This window comes from Pteropus medius, unplaced genomic scaffold (assembly GCF_902729225.1).
Source record: "Pteropus medius unplaced genomic scaffold, Ma_sr-lr_union100, whole genome shotgun sequence".
NCBI classification, from domain to species: domain Eukaryota; kingdom Metazoa; phylum Chordata; class Mammalia; order Chiroptera; family Pteropodidae; genus Pteropus; species Pteropus medius.
The window spans coordinates 9,749,942-9,766,970 of record NW_024351543.1 but is presented as its reverse complement, the minus strand read 5'-3'; the positions used below and the strand labels follow the sequence as shown (position 1 = coordinate 9,766,970).

General features: G+C 45.0%; 1 protein-coding gene and 1 non-coding gene across 3 annotated transcripts; one reads left to right on the top strand and one right to left on the bottom strand.

Moving 5' to 3' along the window:
* The first annotated feature begins 268 nt into the window (after nucleotides 1-268).
* LOC120586931 (5S ribosomal RNA) lies at nucleotides 269-387 on the top strand. Its single transcript, XR_005648834.1, has one exon. It is a non-coding gene; the product is annotated as a 5S ribosomal RNA (ribosomal RNA).
* A 3,622-nt stretch (nucleotides 388-4,009) lies between these two features.
* LOC120586731 (CX3C chemokine receptor 1-like) lies at nucleotides 4,010-16,075 on the bottom strand. Of its 2 annotated transcripts, none has more exons than XM_039843253.1 (2): nucleotides 14,229-14,271; nucleotides 4,010-7,242 (listed from the first exon to the last, which is right to left on the bottom strand). In XM_039843253.1, the coding sequence occupies exons 1-2, from the start codon at nucleotides 14,229-14,231 to the stop codon at nucleotides 6,163-6,165; spliced, it is 1,083 nt and encodes a 360-aa protein (XP_039699187.1). In that variant the 5' UTR covers nucleotides 14,232-14,271; the 3' UTR covers nucleotides 4,010-6,162. The 2 variants fall into 2 exon arrangements, with proteins under 2 accessions (XP_039699187.1, XP_039699188.1); XM_039843254.1 differs by lacking the exon at nucleotides 14,229-14,271 and adding an exon at nucleotides 15,985-16,075 and having other exon boundaries at nucleotides 4,011-7,242.
* Nucleotides 16,076-17,029: the final 954 nt, after the last annotated feature.

The window sequence follows — 17,029 nt, the reverse complement described above, 5'->3', positions numbered from 1 at the left end:
AAGCTGACCTTCCTGTGGTCAACTGCGTTAAATCTTGAATAAATTCTCTATTTGTTGCCTTTTACAGATTGTTTATAGTTTGTATAGAAGTGAATTTTTTAAACATCCAAATAGCACGAGGACTTTATGAGTATCCTGTTCCTCTCTACTTCTCCTTTCTCTAAGACGCCCCTTCTTCTCCAGATCCAGTATCACCATCTCTTTCTCTTCCTAGATTTTGTTGGTTTCCCCCACCCCACTTTTTCATTGTGGTAAAATACACATAACAGTCTACGGCCATGCCACCCTGAATGTGCCCGATCCCGTCTGATCTCGGAAGCTAAGCAGGGTCGGGCCTGGTTAGTACTTGGATGAAAGACCACCTAGGAAGACCAGGTGCTGTAGGCGTTTAAAAAAAATACACATAACATAAAATTTACTACCTTAACCATTTTAAGTGTACAGTTCAGTGGTATTAAGTGCATTCAAATGATTGTTTAACCATTACCACCATTTATTTCCAGAACTCTTTTTATCTTGAAACTCTCAACCCATTAAACAATAACTCCCCATGACCTCCTTCCCCCAGATTTCATATGGTTCCAAGGGCCTCTCCTGTGTCCCCTAAACCCATGTCCTAAGCAGTCTCTGTTTCCTTAAAATAATTTCTTTTGTGATGTTATTGGTCACTTTTTAAAATCTCCTTATCTTTTCTTTTCTCTCTGCTAAAGTGCAGCTATGGCCAAAGACTGAACCACCCAGACTGCACCTGTCAAGGATGGAAGTCTTTTTGTTTGTTTGTTTTCCCTCTCTGCCTCTCGAAGTCAGTAGCTGGTATTTCATAGGATAATAAAAGCCCACAATATCCTGACCAAAAAGACTGGGAAGGTGTGGGGGATGGTGGTGAGTTGAAGTCAGGGATTGGGGTTTTTAAAATGTCAGCAACACAGTGTCATCTTTCTGAAAAGTAATTCTGCAGTATCTAGCAAGAGACACAGGTGCTTAAATTCACTGATCTAGTCATTCCTCGTATACAAAGATATACACAAAGGTTTATGTTCAGCACAGTTTTGTGCATAATAGTTGCATCCATGTCTGTCTGTAGGCGCTTGGCTCGATAAAATCAGAATGGACTCCTATGCAACTATTAGAAATCATGTTCGAGTTTAATACACAGGAAATGTTTATGCTATAATGAAAAGTGAATGCAACAAGATTTAAAACCTGTATGTATGTTATAATCTGAAATCTCTTTTAAAAATCTATCTGCAGAGAAAGACACACTAGGAAACCTCAGTGTTGACCAATGGTTATCACTGGGAGATGGAATATTGTTTAATTTTAAATTTTTATAGTTTATCTTTTCTATTTTCAATGACTGTGCATCTCTTTTATGATCAGAAAAAGATATAAAGAATATAAAACAAACACATCGACAATCTTACACAAACAACATGAATCTCTTACATAGTATTCAAAGAAATACAAATTTAAATTTATTTTTATTTCTACTTAAATAAATGAGGAACTATGAGGTGAAAGAGTAATTTTCCCACTGAGACTATTTTGGGTTCCTAGAGCTGTCTGGGTGGGGTGTGCCTGTGGAAGAACTCAGGCTGTTGCCTAACAACAAGCTTCATAAAACAGAAATGGAAATATGGTACTTGTAGCTTTGAGAAAACAACTGACTCTCCTGTGGAAAGAAGGTGTCTCAAAGAGAAACTGGGTATTTCTAAATTTGCTAAGATCTATTTCTTTCACTTGCTCTCAAATAACACTTCGGGGTAGCCCAAAATGTGGTTGTTAACTCAGCAAGTTAAGCAAACAATATCACAAGTCATGTTGAAATTGAAGTGGTTCCCATGGGCTAGTAGGGTGGGGTGCAGGTGGAGAAGGAAATTAGCTTCTGAGTTGGAACAGACTGCCAATTTTGAGGGCACTGATAGGACACTATCTAGGAGCCAGATGATATCCAAGGCGGACCTCTCAGAGTTGGATTGCTAGTGTCCCAGGTGTAGTTGTTGGTCTTGTGGGGCCAGAGGTGAATTCTTTCCTTGGGTGCTCAGGGACAGCATCTCTGCGAGATGATGGATAGCCCACTAGATCCTACACACACTCCAGATGCTCTGGATTGTAAGGGGTGATGGACTCTTCCGGGTAACCCAAAGTGTATATATGCTCTATTTTCTTTGATAGCAAGGTCCCAGGGAAGTTGACTTCTCCCATAGATGGTCATTTAATGTGCACAGAATAAGCCTAAAGTGAGTAGGATTATTTGGCAGAGACTTGGCATTTCTCCCAAGCCCTAGGGCAGCCTCAGGATGTGGCCGTCCCTCAATAGCTACCTCTCTTGTCCAAGGCTCTGTCCGCCCACCCAGATCCTGCAGGAGGCTACCGATAGCATCTGCCTGGGGGACTCCTGGTATCCGTTTGTTAATGAGTCTCGCTCTGTTGATCGTTTTTCATTAGACATACTGAACAGCTATGGCCAAAGGCTGCTCCACCCAAACTGCACCTGTCATAGAACAGCTATGGCCAAAGGCTGCACCACTCAGACTGCACCTGTCATCGTGAGTAGATGGAGTCTGTTGTACTTTGAACTCTAGAGGGCAGACCTCTCCTCCCTGCTGAAGTCATCTTCCTGCAGAATTTCTTTCTGGGGTTTCCCTATTGGCAGGATTGGTCTGTATTTCTGCGCCCCCCTCCCCGCACCTCAGAGATATAATTGACAGATGACAATATATAAGTTTAAGGTGTATAACATAGTGCTCTTCTACACCTACATATTACAAAATGATTACCACAATAAGGTTAGCTAACATACCCATCGTCTCACACAGTTACAAGATTTTTTTTGTACTGAAAACTTTTAAAATCTCTTATCTTAGCAACTCTCAAACATACAATACAGTATCGTTATCTATAGTCACCATAGGATTGGTCTGTATTTTTACCAAGATGAGGAAGGAGTCGGTAGACTGAGAGTCAGGGGACCTATCTGTTTCATTAATTTACTGTGTGATTTGGGGCCAGCCTGGGCCCTCTCTGAACCTCCTTTTCCTTACAAAATGTGGATTTGGATACAATTATCTCTGACCACCCACAAGTCTATGATTCTAGGACTAAGAAAAGCAGGAAGGCGAGGGCAAGATAGCATGAGTTTCCTTGCTGGGAAAGGTTCCATTTAATAATAACAACAACACAAAAAAGAGTCAAAATAGTCGCCACCCTTTATATGTGTTTGCTTTGCCAGATCTGTGCTGTGGGCTTCACAGAGGTCATCTTACTAAAGCCTCAGAATAATCCTAGCAGGGGGGTATTGCTTTAATTCTTATTTTCCAGATGATGAAACTGAGCCTCAGAAATGTTAAGTAACATGCAAGATCACAGAGTTAATACGTTGGGACTCCGTTGTAGATTCTGTCTTTGAAATCTACAATTCTCTCTGCTTCTGGGAAGCCCAGAGCTCGGAGGCAGAAGATTTGACCCACCCATGTGCCAGGACAAACCGACTTTGTCATTCATGCCTGCCTTTATTTAGACACCAACATCACTGCTATTTAGGGTTGATTTTTTTTAAAAACAAAAACAAAAACAAATATAATTGCTTTCTCTCTATTCTGCCTTATTCAGCAAAATAAATGAATGAATATTTCCTATAATACACATTTAATTTTCTTCCAAAAATGAAAGCATTTGTCCCTCTACTTTTGTTTTCCAAGCCCAAAGAATTTTTTCTTCTCTTCTTGGGAGTCCAGAAATAATAAAAATTTCATTAAAAGTTTCATGATTCCACAGCTAGAATGAGGATCAAGTAATAATGGAGCAAACTTGTGAACACCCTGAGGAGACGTTCCAGAAGGTTCCCACCACCCACTCTGCTCCCAGTGTTTTTCAATAGTCACACACTTCCCTTAGGATCTTAAGATCCCCATGTTCTCACACATGTCCTTTATATATGCCATTCGTCCGCCCTAGGATGTCATTCCCTCCTTTGCCTGGAGAGCCCTTTACCCTTACAGGCTCAAGATGTCACTGCCTTTGTGTTACTGATTTATGCAAAATATGCTTATTTGTTCACTTCTCCATTCTGCACTTAAATATTAAGCACCATTTAAGCATTGAGGGCAGAGGCCTGGTCTCACCTTTGGAACAGCTCTAGATCTGAGCTCACCTGTTGCATATAATATATGCTTAATAAAGGTTTCGTAGTATACTGCTTTCATACGTATGTGGCTAAAAATTTCCCATACCCCTTGACCCAGTTATCCCCACGGCATGGAATTTATCCAAAAGAAATCATTGAAGAGAAGAAAGGAAATGACATGGATGAAAGTGCTGTGATATATATATTCAGTTAATATTGGAAGTAAGTGAAATATTTATCAACAGATTAATGGTAAGCAAATAAATCATCGTACATGATTTTGATGGGACATGATTCGTTCTCTCATTGATTAAACAAACATACTGACTGCCAAGGAGGTATCAGAAATACAACAATGAGTCAGCTGCCTTTAATGAGTACACAACCTGGCAGAGTCTTCTACAATGATCATCACGAAACTACATAGAAGAAGAGAGCTATTTCTGGTCTAATGTAAAGAGGAGAAAAGCAGACTACAAAACTGTTTGTACATTATGATTGTAACTCTAAACGCATGAGGATATGAGCAAGGTCTGGATGGGCCAATGGCAGTACCGCATGGTTAGATTACAGATGACATTTTCTTTAGCATTATTACAATTGTTTTTCAAACATTAAAGTTTTAGACCACCCCAAATGTTTACTGAAAAAAAAAAGCTGTTCCTGTGACCTTGGTTCTCCAGGTTGGCAGTGGTGTAAATGATGGGGTTTTCTCCAGATGGCAAGGCGTTGCCTCGAGATGATTGGGAAGGAATGTTCAAAGCAGTCTGGAGGCTGGGTCAGGGAAGGCTATCAATCTGTATATCAGGAGTATCCACTGAGTGCCACTGTAGGAACCAGCCTTCTCTATGCCTGGGCTACATTATACAGCAGAGCCTGCAGGCTCCTCCAAGCTCTGTCAACACCACTGCTTATGCACAGTGCCAGGTGGGGTGCAAGCTGAAGTCTGGGAACCAGACAAGACTGTTGGGACCTGTAACAGTTGGTGACTGGTTCCTTATACTGGAAAAAATGCTAGTGATGTGAAAAGTTCCATCATCTCTATTTTACAGATGAGAAAACTGAAGCTCGGTTGGTCCTCAGTAGGCAAGTGATAGATTTGGAATTGGAAACCATCCCTTCTCAGTTTGGGCCAGAGTTCTTTCTATATCTCCTCTTGAGCCCAAGAGCATGTGGAGATGAATGAGGTCAGGTGGAAGGGACCTGGATGGCAGGGTGGGTGGAGTCCTTTGGGAAGGGGAGACAATGGGGAATCTGTTGGAGGGACTTCATGATGGAGGGTCTCAGAGGCCAGGCACTTGAGTCCGGACTTGATGTAGTTGGCAAAGGTTTGGGGACATGATAGAAGGGGTTTAAAGAAGAGGAAGCTGCTAATGCATGCTGGCTGGTGTGATTGGAAGAGAGACCAGGGCAGACACATGGTAAAGTTGGTGGGCAGCTCTTGTTTTGTCTGATCGAAACAGCACTCGCCCCTCCAGCTTCTTGGAAATAACGTCCTTTAGCATAGAAACCACCGGGGATGGGCATCTGATACAAACGTAGCCAATCGGAGCCATTCTCTGGGAATTTTGACCTTGAGACCAGAAATGAATGGGTCTCAGTCCCTTTCTGATGACAAAGATGTGTTATGTGAGTCTGAGAGCTCTGTCACCACTCAGATTTGAGAGTCAGAGAGAGGAAATTCTAGCTCAGTCCATGCCCTAGTCTCCCCACACTCTGAGGGCTCAACCACCCCCTTGCCTGTGCCACACGGTGAACAACACCCACCACCCACCTTTTAGCTAAGCTAGTCTGAGTTGAACTTTTGTTATTTGTAAACAAAAAAGTCTTGACTTTTGCAGTAAGACGCATGTCTCCCCTCCATCATTCAAATTTTGATCACAATTCTCTAAAATACCTTTGGGTTATTTTAGGGGCACTGGGTCCATCATTTCTTACATGTGAGAAACAAACAAACAAGGAAATCTGTCCTCATGTTTCAGTGTCAGACTCAGGAACTCCAGGCTCTATGTAGGGAAAAGGCTTTAGGGCTGTCTTCAGAGAGGCATAGACTCATCTCCATCAGTGGTGCAGTGAGTTATATTGCTGCTCAAGACACTTTCCCGCCTGCTCCTTTGTGATTCAGATGAGGAGAAAGTGACAGGGACAGAACGACCACACAAGACGGCCAGGCATTTCCCATACAGTTGGTGAAGATATCTTCTGAACTTCTCTCCAGCAAATGCGTAGATGAAAGGGTTGAGGCAACAGTGGGTAAATGCGATCGTCTCGGTCACACTGAGGGCCAGTTTCAGATGTCTCTTCATGTCACAATTGGGAAAGAAGTTATAGAGACTGAGCGTCTCTAAGAAAACCATAATGTGATAGGGTGTCCAGAAGAAGAAAAACACGATGACCACCAAAAAGATGAGTTTAATGGCTTTAGCTTTCTTGTGGTTCTTGCAGGAAAACAGTGTCAGGATAATTCTCAAGTAACAGTAACTCATAATGAGCAGGGGCAGCAGGAAGCCAAGAATATTTGCTTCCATGTTGCGGAGCACAGGCCAGATATCCTGCAGGACCTCAGGGTAGTTCCCGAAGCATTCATTTTCCTCATGTTTGGTGAACATGAACTGGGGCGCTGACACCAAGATGGCAGCTGCCCAGATGCCTAAGCTGATGGTGACGCCATGCTGCACGGTCCGGTTGTTCATGGAGTTGGCGGCCAGGACGATGGCCCGGTACCTATCGATGCTGATGATGGTGATGAAGAATATGCCTCCAAAGAAGCCAATGAAGAAGAAGGCAGTAGTGAGTTTGCACACCGCGTTGTTAAAGCCATGTTCCCTTATCAGATAGTGAATCCAGAAAGGCAAGGTGGCTACAAAGAGCAGATCTGACAAGGCCAAGTTCAGGAGGTAGATGTCGGTGATACTCTTGGGTTTCTGGCTGTGGGTGAGGGCAAACACCACCAGCAAATTTCCCACCATGCCGAAGACAAAGACAAGGGAGTATACTATAGACAAAAAGGCAGTCCCGAAGGCCACGATGTCCCCCATGTCACAAACTTCCGCATTCTCATCATACTGAAAGTCTTCCAAAATTGATTTAGGAGAGAGGGTAGACATGATGACGGCCTGTAACAGAAAAGAAAACAAGGAACAACATGAGTTCTCAGAGAAACAGTCAAAATTCTCTCTGAGTGGAAGAAACAATTATGGGTTGGTGCTTAACCAGTCACACGTGCCATCTCATTGAATCCCCACAACAGTCTGTAACCATGGACGATATAACCACCAACCTTCTTTGACAGAAGAGGAAGCCAGGACTCTGAGAGTGACTTACTTGCCCGAAGCTACGTAGTCAGTGCCTCAGCCAGCATTTGAATCAAGGCCTTTTGAAGCCCAAGACAAACCTTTTTTCTCCGATTTGCAAGTTTCTCCAAAACTAGCTAGCTTTACCAGTGTGTGAATGGGAAGAGAGAGCCACGGGCAGGGAGGTGGGAAGGTTGGGGGCGGCCGGGAAATACAGTAATTTATACTTCAGTCCGAAGGAATTCTCCACCACCTTCCCTTATTCCTACCTCCTCCGCCCTCTGGACGCCAATGTCTGCTGCATGAGGCTGAGGCTGGGGAGAGAAGCTGCTGACACTGTCCAGAGACCCACACCCAGACACCTTCTTCTTTGTTTCAGAAGCCATTTCTTTCCCTCTACCTCTCAGAACCAACGAGTCCTTCTCTTCCTTACGAGTTAAGACACAGTCGCACACTCTACGCTGACTACCTTGCCTTGGTTTGCCTGGGACTTTTCTAGTTTTAGCACTGAAAGTGTCCCATGTCGGACCCCTCACCCCTAAGCAAACACAGACGGTCGGTCATCCTGCAATGCTTAGTGAGGAGAAGGTGTCGCCACCGTCCGGGCCTTTTGATACCATGAAAGGGCTGATGGACCCGGGTTGGAGGGCTGTGCTTGGCCAGGCCGAGCTGGGCCAGGGTGGCTAATTAACCTGATAATGCCACCCCCACACTTCACTTTGCCACCTCCCTTCCTCCACTCCTCTTATTTCCTGTTTCCTTCCAAACAAAAATGAAAAGATAAGATATTTCTGCACAGGTCCCATTCCGCCCTCTCCTCCCAGCCAGGGCTCGCTCCTCATTCATTCCAGAGGCTGCAAGGGCAGCCTTTTCCCCCCAATCCCCTGGGGCCTCCTCCTCTTCCTCGTGATACCACAGACAGGCACCTCAGAAACCCCAACCATACTCAGAGTACACCTTCTGGCTGTCACTGCCTCCCTCTGCACCACAACTAAAAACAAAGTTCAGCTCCTTTAACCAAGGAAGTTTCCACACCCCGCTGCTTCCTTTTCACGCTGGTTTCACCAAGACCGTGTCTCTGCCAAGGTTAAAACCCAGGGCTTTGCTGCTCCCTTCCCAGCCTCTGCTTTGTGTCCTGGCCCATCTCTGCATCTGACCCAGGCTCTTCCAGGAAGAAGTGAGCCAAGGGCTACCTCAGGCTGGGATGGCATTCTCAAAGAAAGCCTACGCTTTCTTCGCTTTATGCTGCGGTGCCCTTTTCTTCGGCTGTGACCTTAATCAGTAACATTTAAGTTGAACCATATACAATGGCTGACATGCAACCATTCTTGAACCACATGAATGCCAGTTTGAAATGGTTCAAGCAAAGGAATTGCTACTTGTTGCCTATGGCTTATTGAAGACACATAGCTTCCCAGACTTGCAAATAGGAGGGCGAATAGTCAAACTTTGGTGGTCATAATTTAGGGATCTTGGGGCTAGCTATCCTCCCCACCTCTACCTCCCCCTTCACCCTGTGAAAGGAGCTGGTAAAGCTGACCTCGAGAGGAGGCTGAGGCCAGTAAAACTCATTTTGCATCCTTTCCAGCGCTTGTGCTCAGCCCTGAAGCCCAGAAACGTCGTGCTTTTGGATTTGCCAAATCTACATGAGGTGGGTTTGATTTCCACTCTTGGCACTGCGCCTTACACAAAGGGACCTTCTACAAGTCTTCGGGCAGGTGTCCCTGGGTCACTGAGGAGGGAGAGCGGGGAGGTGGGTAGGAAGGGTGAGGGCTGCAGACTGGGGCTCTCCCGTGATTGCATCCCACGTCTGCCCTTTTTGGCCGAGTGAGTGACCTTGGGTGAACAGGGAACCTCTGAGCCTGACATTCCTCACTTGCAAGATCAGGGTTCATTCTCATGCCTGCTCAGGGCACTGTTTTGAGGCGAGCACCTGGCGCGGTGTGTTGTATGCAGCAGGCATTTAATAAATGCTTTAGGCGAGGAAGCAGAAGCACTTTGAACCTTTCGAATCATCCAGACTGCTTATAGACTCTCATGTTTCACTTCCGCCCTAGGCGTTGTGGAAATTTAGTCTGCAAAAGTTTATTTTTTTCTCCCTGAAATAAAAAGTATTTTCTTTTCAGATTATTTCGGGGGGAAGCCTCTTCCCTGAGCTTTTACTAAGCTGTCAGGCTCATTGCTAAACACTCCATATCATTACCTATTTAATCCTCTCGGAAGGAAAAGTCCTATGTTTAATTCACTGCCCTGCTAAATGTCTCCAGAAATATTCATGATGACAGGAAAGGATAGGCTACGACAGACCACAGAGCATGGAGAAGGTAGAGATGGTTAGAAATAAACAAGTGACTGCCGGGCGGAGCGGCAAAGAGGTGGTGTTCCCAGAGGTGCTCACAAGGATCTTTTCTAATCAGGTGCCAGACACTATTAAACTCTGAGAGTTTAGTGGGTCCCTAATGTGAATGAATGAATGAATTAAGTGAAGAAATGAACATGAGTGCATGACTATTGAACATAGCTGATCATGAAGCAGATATCAGAGTGAGCAATTTTAGCTCTCGCTTCTGCACAAATGTCGAAGCCTAGCTGCCGCCTCAACTGTGTGACTCTGAAGTGGCCCAGGGTCTTGCTTGGCTGGGAACGGGATTTGCAGTCTGTCTGAGCTTTTCAAGCCGGTTCAGATCCAGCCTTGTTAGAGGACAGCCCCAGCACATGTGAGGGCATCATTTACACCCGACATCTGACATCAGATAAGGACTTCTTCATGGAGTTATTCCACTGACCTTGATGGTTTAACCATGGGAACTTTTTAGGAAGGGTGGGCCCGAGCTGGGTGGACCTCTTATTTCTGGATCCTCTGAGATGCCCCAGGATTGAGAGATGAACCTGAAGGTAAGGCTTTCTGGCGGCAGATGGGAGCAGGGCCAGTCTTGGCAGGTAGCCTTCAAGGCGGGTCAAACGGTTGCTGGGGGTCTACTTGCTTTCACTCAGGCTGGCCCCTGAGGACACCAGAACCAAGTACGTGAACCCAATAAGGTAAGTCTTTGCAGGGTCTCCTCAGCTAGAGTTCATATAGACAGGGTCGCAAGAGGAAGGTTGCATGCCAGGGTGAGGCGCTAATGTAGGCACTACCAACTGAGGACGCACTGCAGGGCTCAAGGCAGAAGCCAGCAAGAACATAAACGCCCTAGGCTGTTCTCAGGTCCCCTCACTCTTTTTTCCCTTAAGTCAAGGTGTTAGTAAATGGCATTGAGCTGGGAGAGTTTGAGCTGAACCTAGAAGCAGAGTTTTGAGTGCGAGTGTGTTTCGCACCAAAGTAGAAATGAATTTTGTAGGACCTGCTTTCAAAAAAATACCGCTCGCCTCCTCTGCCGATCCTGTTCTACTTCCTCTGGCCCACTTCCTTTTCTCAGGCTTGCTCATTTATTTTTTAACTTTTTTGGGGTCATCATTACCCATTGTTTCCAATCAGCTTCCCTTTTCTGCACTTCCTCTCATTAGGTGGCCCAAATCCATTCCCTTCTAACTGATCTTCTTTTCATGTTGCAGCCCCTACACTCTGGTGGCCTCGAGTCTTGCTTACTGTTTTCTAGATCCACTGCATCATTTTTTTTTTTTAACCCTCCGAGGTCTCTGCTTATGGCTTTTCAGGCCCTTGAGTGAAGAAGACTCAGTTTAACAAAGTTCAGTCAAATGCCAAAAAAAAAAAAAAAAATGACGTTTAATTTTTTTTTTTCTCCTTGGACCAAAGGAAACTAAAGAATTGCTTGAGCCCCCTGATCCCTGCTTTTCCCATGGGGTGCCATCGTGCTGTTGACATTTGGAAACTGAGCTTATCTTCAGAAGGTTCTAGTTTAGAAGGAGCAGAGGCTTCATTCCTGGATGCCTGCTAAGTATCATGTTCCGTACACAAGATCCTGTTTACTTTTTTCCACAAGCCCACATGAGAACTGACTATCCCCCCAACCTCCACTGTACAAATTAACCGACAGTGGCTCAGAGAGATTTGAGAAACCTGTCTAAGGGAGTAACCTAACCAGGATTTCAACCCAGATGCATCTCTGCACAAAACCATGTTCCCTGCACTGCATGATGCTTTTCCTCTTGCGGGGGTGTGGGAGAAAGATGTGCAGATCATTGCAGGCCACATCTCTAGGACTGGAGCTGAAAAATAAGAGATGCGGCACCCCCTGAAAAGATGCTCCATGAACTTCATTTCGTACATCGAGAAATCAAGGCAAAGCTGGAAGTGAGCCAGCCACCCAGGGTCCCCAGCCATCCATGGGCTGTGTGGGCCCCTATGAGGTACATGGCTCTGAAAAGCATCACGTGTATTTGAGGGCAGGAAATAAGCCGACCGCTCAGCCTTCAGCCATTTCTTCTCCAGAGATTTCTTCACCAGCATTGATGAGAGCTAGATTCTGGGAGTCTCGCAGTGAGGACCACCTAGCTGCGGCTGGAGCCGTAAATAACGACACCGCCTCCATTTCCCACACAGCGTTTCACGGAGGTCGCCCGCCAGGTTCTGAGTCCAGCAGGGAGACAGCCAGGAAGAGTGTTCAGGCTTGTATCATGGAACATCTTCTTTTCAGGGGGTGCCACATCTCTTATTTTTCAGCTCTAGTCCTAGAGATGTGGCCTGCAATGATCTGCACATTCCCAACCCCCACTCCTACCCCCGCAAGAGGAAAAGCATCATGCAGTGCAGGGAGCATGGTTTTGTGCAGAGATCCATCTGGGTTGAAATCCTGGCTCAGTTACTTTGCACCTCATTCCCTAGGCAAGCAGATGAGTGGATCTCTATTCCTGCAGCAACGAGTCCACCTAAAACAGGGCATTACCCACCCACCAGCGTTTTACATGGGGCCAAACGCAGACCCCAAGCCTAAACCAGCAACAGGAGAAAGCAGTGGCTGAGATGAGGCCCCTCCGGCCGGGTGAGCCACCCCTTACAGAACCTGCCACTTCTGGATTTGACACGCCTCCTCTCAGAGCACTTTATGGTGTTTCTTTATCTCTGCCAAAGTAAACTGTGACACGTTGAAGGGAAATACCTTGTGGCTTCTTTTAAAGTAATTGGAGAGACAGAATTGTTAAAGAGTTAATTAAGCCAATCTTAATTAAGTATCTTTACTATATGCTAGTGGAAGGACAAATGAAAATCAAAAATAGAAGGATTCCCCCTGCTTCCTTTTCCTTAAAGTGTTTATCTTAAAAAAATAAGTCATCATGACCCAGGAATGTCTTTCTCAAGGACCTGGGAGTCATCTCTTTGCAGTATAAACATCGAGAGATAGAGTTTTATCTCTCAGCTTCTGTGGAGCCTGACGTGGGTGGGTGCCATTGCTCCAGGTTGCAAAAGGGCCTCCCGATCATAAAGATAGGAGAGGTTTACTTTTTCTCTGGATGAAATCAGTCAGCTAACATCAATGGTAATCCCGATTGCCGTCATAAAGTTAGGGTGAATTAACTATGTGTGACTGTCAAATTCTCTCACTTGAGTTCTGGTTATTGTTTATCTTGAGAACATGTGTGTGAGGAGTTGTATGGGCTTGCTATATAATAAGGTAAGATTTTTTTTTTGTCTTTACAACCTCTTAGCAGATTGCCAAGTGATACACATCGCATTCTAATTTAATGCTTATTTAATAATAAAAGTGTTTTCTTCCTCTACCCTTCTTGTGGAGAGGTTTTCCTGGGTTGGAGATTTTGTTTTTAATTATATTTTCCCAACACAAGGCGCTGCGCTAAATTCTGTGGAGGTAAAAAGATTTAGGATACAGTCTCTGTGAATTTTTGTTATCATTTAGTAACAGAATATAAGAAAAGTTATGGGGAACCCAAGAATTGGACCATTTAAGAAGAGTCTTAGAGGATGGGAGGGTCTTCCAGGTAGACAAAGATAAAGCTAGGGGTTGAGGGGTGGAGTTGAAGCCAAAGGCATTGAGGGTCTGAGCACGGGGAACTCCCCTGGGATAAAGGCCGGGCAGAGAGGGTGTGAGGGAATACACTAGAAATGGAAGGACAGGAGCATCTGGGGTTAGGAGGGGCTGGCTTGTCCCTGGGGCATTCGGGAAAGTCTAGTTTAGCCTGAGTGGAGGGCTCCTGTGAGGATGCAGGAAGAGCCGAGGCCCAGAAGGCAGCAGAGGAGTAAGCAGAGTCGTCTCAAATTCCACGCTAAGGAACTGTAAGGAGAAATTATCAACTACTTTAAATTAGGTCCCTCCCCCACACCCCAAAATAAGTCACTGGTGTCCAACCTAGCACACCCTCTGGGTCCCTCTTCTCCTTTTATCATCGGAGCTAACTTTCAGCTCTGTAAGTTATAGGAGGCTGATAGCAATGCAATAATTCTTGTTCATGGAAACAGAAATTGCATCTGGTGGAGGGACACTGGAACCAACTTTGCGTTTACCTGTGAATTCATCTCAGCATTTCCTGGAAGTATTTCACCCGTGTTATTGCTGAGGCCATGGTCTGTCCATTCTTGGAGCGGTATAAGATGCCACCATGTGAGGGCTCCACGATGACCATCATTCTACTGTTGACGCACAGTGGGGGTGGGAGGGCCTCAGTTCGGGGTCGCCATGAACAGCGCTGCCATTGACATTTTTTGTGTGTGCTTCTACATCTCTTACAACACGATGCATTTTAAAAATGCAGACCAACAAGTACACTGCTGCATGAATCCACATATACAAAGGGGAGGGAGCAGCTGAATGTCCCCGATCCCAATGATAATTCATATTGTGTAAGGATGCAAAGTTAGATGGTAAAACTATAAGAACAATTAAGGAAGTAATTACCATAAAAGTTAGGATTACAGCAGCTTCTGGGAAGGCGGGTGGTGGTCAGGAAGGGACAGAGAGAGGCTGCTCAGGGCTGGCCTGGTTCTCTCCCGCTGCCTGGAGATCAGTTTATAGGAAGTTGTTAAGTGGCACACAGCTCTTTTGAGTGTGTTATGTTTCACCATGAACACCGATTTAAGGAAAAGGACAAAGAGGACCTGGGAAGATGTTTAAAGAGATGTGATATAGTTTTCTTCCATACCAAGAACCACAATCTACTCCTTAACTTTATATATCACTCCTTAATCCTCACAGAAACTCAACCTGGAGCCATTGCTGGCTTCTACCATAATCAACTCATGGTTGATCTTCATTTTAAAAGCAGGACTTGAGGCTTAGCAAGGTCAAGCACAGAGCCGAAGTCAAACACAGATATGAATCTACCCAAGACACACACACACACACACACACACACACACACACACACACACACACACGCGACAAGAGAGAGTAGTCCCCTGAGCAGACCCTGCAGCCCTGGCTCACCAGGGGAGTTTTCTTGCCTGCTTCTTTCACAGCCCAATCTTCTTTCCTTTGGGTTCAAGTTTTTTTTTGTTTGTTTGTTTTTGTTTTTTAACCAAGTTTTCTCCCAGGTATTTCAAAAAGAAAAAGAACGTTTGGGGGAAGGAGGGAAAATCCTAGAAGTCCCAGGCCTTTCTCTGGGCCCCGCTGTGAACTTACAGAGCAGACGCTGCAGCATTCTGTGAGGCTGTGATGCCCAGATAAGAGGCAAACAATGAGAAATGACAGGTTCCAGCCAGTCCTCAGCTAGGGACTCCATGTATTTCTTCCTGTCTTGCACCCATAAGAGTATCCATTCAGACTTTCTTTCTGGGGACTGTGTTTTCTAACAACCTAAACCTTCTGAACTGAGTGTCTTGACAATGATTATAACAGAATATATCAATACTGTACATCAAACTTGTGCCGGCAATTTATTAATTAAAATAATTTTCATCTTAAATGCAATAGATGCTCTTTATAAAAATGTAGGTACATGAAAATGCATGGAAATAAAAGGAAAACAAAACAAAACTATCTACACTCTGACTTCCAAGAATCAACCACAGTTAGCTTTTAGCTTTCATTCATCCAATCTGTATGTATATTTTCATAGTCATATTAAGTATATTTATAGTTAAAATTCAAATGCTATTTTAAAAACTTTTTATTATAGAATTTCCAAGCATGTAAAAAGCAGAGAGAATCTCCATGCACCCAGCGCCTCAGCTTCAACAGTTAGTATCTCGTGGTCGATATTTCATCTATTCCCCTGTTTGCGTCCTACTGCATTGTTTAAAGATAAATCCAGACATCATAGCATTTCACCCATAAATAGTTATGTGTGAGTCTCTAAAGAATAAGGACTTTCAAAAAAATAATAACTTCAATACTATTTCTCGCCTTAAAAAGTTAACAGTAATTCCTCAAAATCATCCAGATGCATTTTTCAATGATGCTTTTTTTAAAAGTTAATGTCAAATCATGAGCATTTCTCCATGCCCCTAAAATGTAATTACTAGGGCTTCTAATCCTATCCATCACACCAAGCATATCATAAATGATCTAATCACTCATGGCATTTGGACAGTAAGACTACAACATCCTCAGGTACATGACCTCTCTTGCTGGCATGTAAAGCAAACCAGCGTCATTACCCTGCTTTGACCTCTGACCATAGTGCTCCGCCCCACACACCCACAGGTGCTCCTACCTGGGCTGGGCTGGGAAGGGAACCTCAGGATGTGTCAATCAGCCACTTTGTCCCAGGCAGACTCTGCCAGAGAGTGTTTCCCTTTCTCTCCCTCCGTGGGTATTCTTATTTGAAAAATTGGCCAATAGTGTCTGGTTTCCTGTGAGGTGAGCTATGTTTAGAAGCTGGGGCAGGCAGGCTCAGAAGCTCCAGCCCAGCGACCAGCCGATGTCTGAAGGATCTGAATTTACAAACCTAGAAGACTCAGCCCTGGGGGCAGACCGAGAGGGGGCTGGAGAAAGTCAGGATTGGGGACTGTGGTTTTCATCCCCACGTGGTGGAAGGCAGGGAACAGTGCAGTCATCTTTAATGGCATGACTTTGGGAGAGCCAAGAAAGCCCACAGAAAAGCAGTTTTCCTGCCCATAAAAAAGGAGCCCCTTACACTCACTGGACAGCAGATTAAACGAGCTACAGCTTTTGTCCCCACAGTGTGGTTCTAGCTGGGGAGCTCATTAGAAAGGCAGCATCTCAGACCCCTCCCTAAGCCTACGGAATCGGACTCTGCATTTCAATGAAATTCTTAGGAAATCGGTAAGCACGCGGAGTTGATAGATGTTTAATAATTATCTTTTTCCCCACCTCCATCCTTCGAGACACTGTGGCTCCCTATTCCTTCTGTCAAGTTACCGCAAGTTACACATCTTGGGCACAAGCTTCACCCTTCACAAACGGGCCAGGCTCCTTTCCGAGTTCTCTCTCACTGCCGCTGCCCCTGCTCCAGCCGGTTGGGGAGCCTTGCTGGGCCCCGACTTCTCCAGGCCACGCTCCTGCTCCCTGTCCCAGCCGACGTGTTCTGGTGCCACCACAGCCTCCCTATCTTCCTGCGGCTGCACACACACTTCATTTCTTTGGCATAGCTCTTTTTCTCTGATTCGAGCAGACTTTGCCTAATGTATCATGACTCATTTGTTTTTTCTTCCCTTATCCTTCCACCTTTGTGTGCCTACTCCCTTAACCATTAAGCCTTAGGACATAAAGCTCCAGCCAGTGTCAAATCTTTTCAG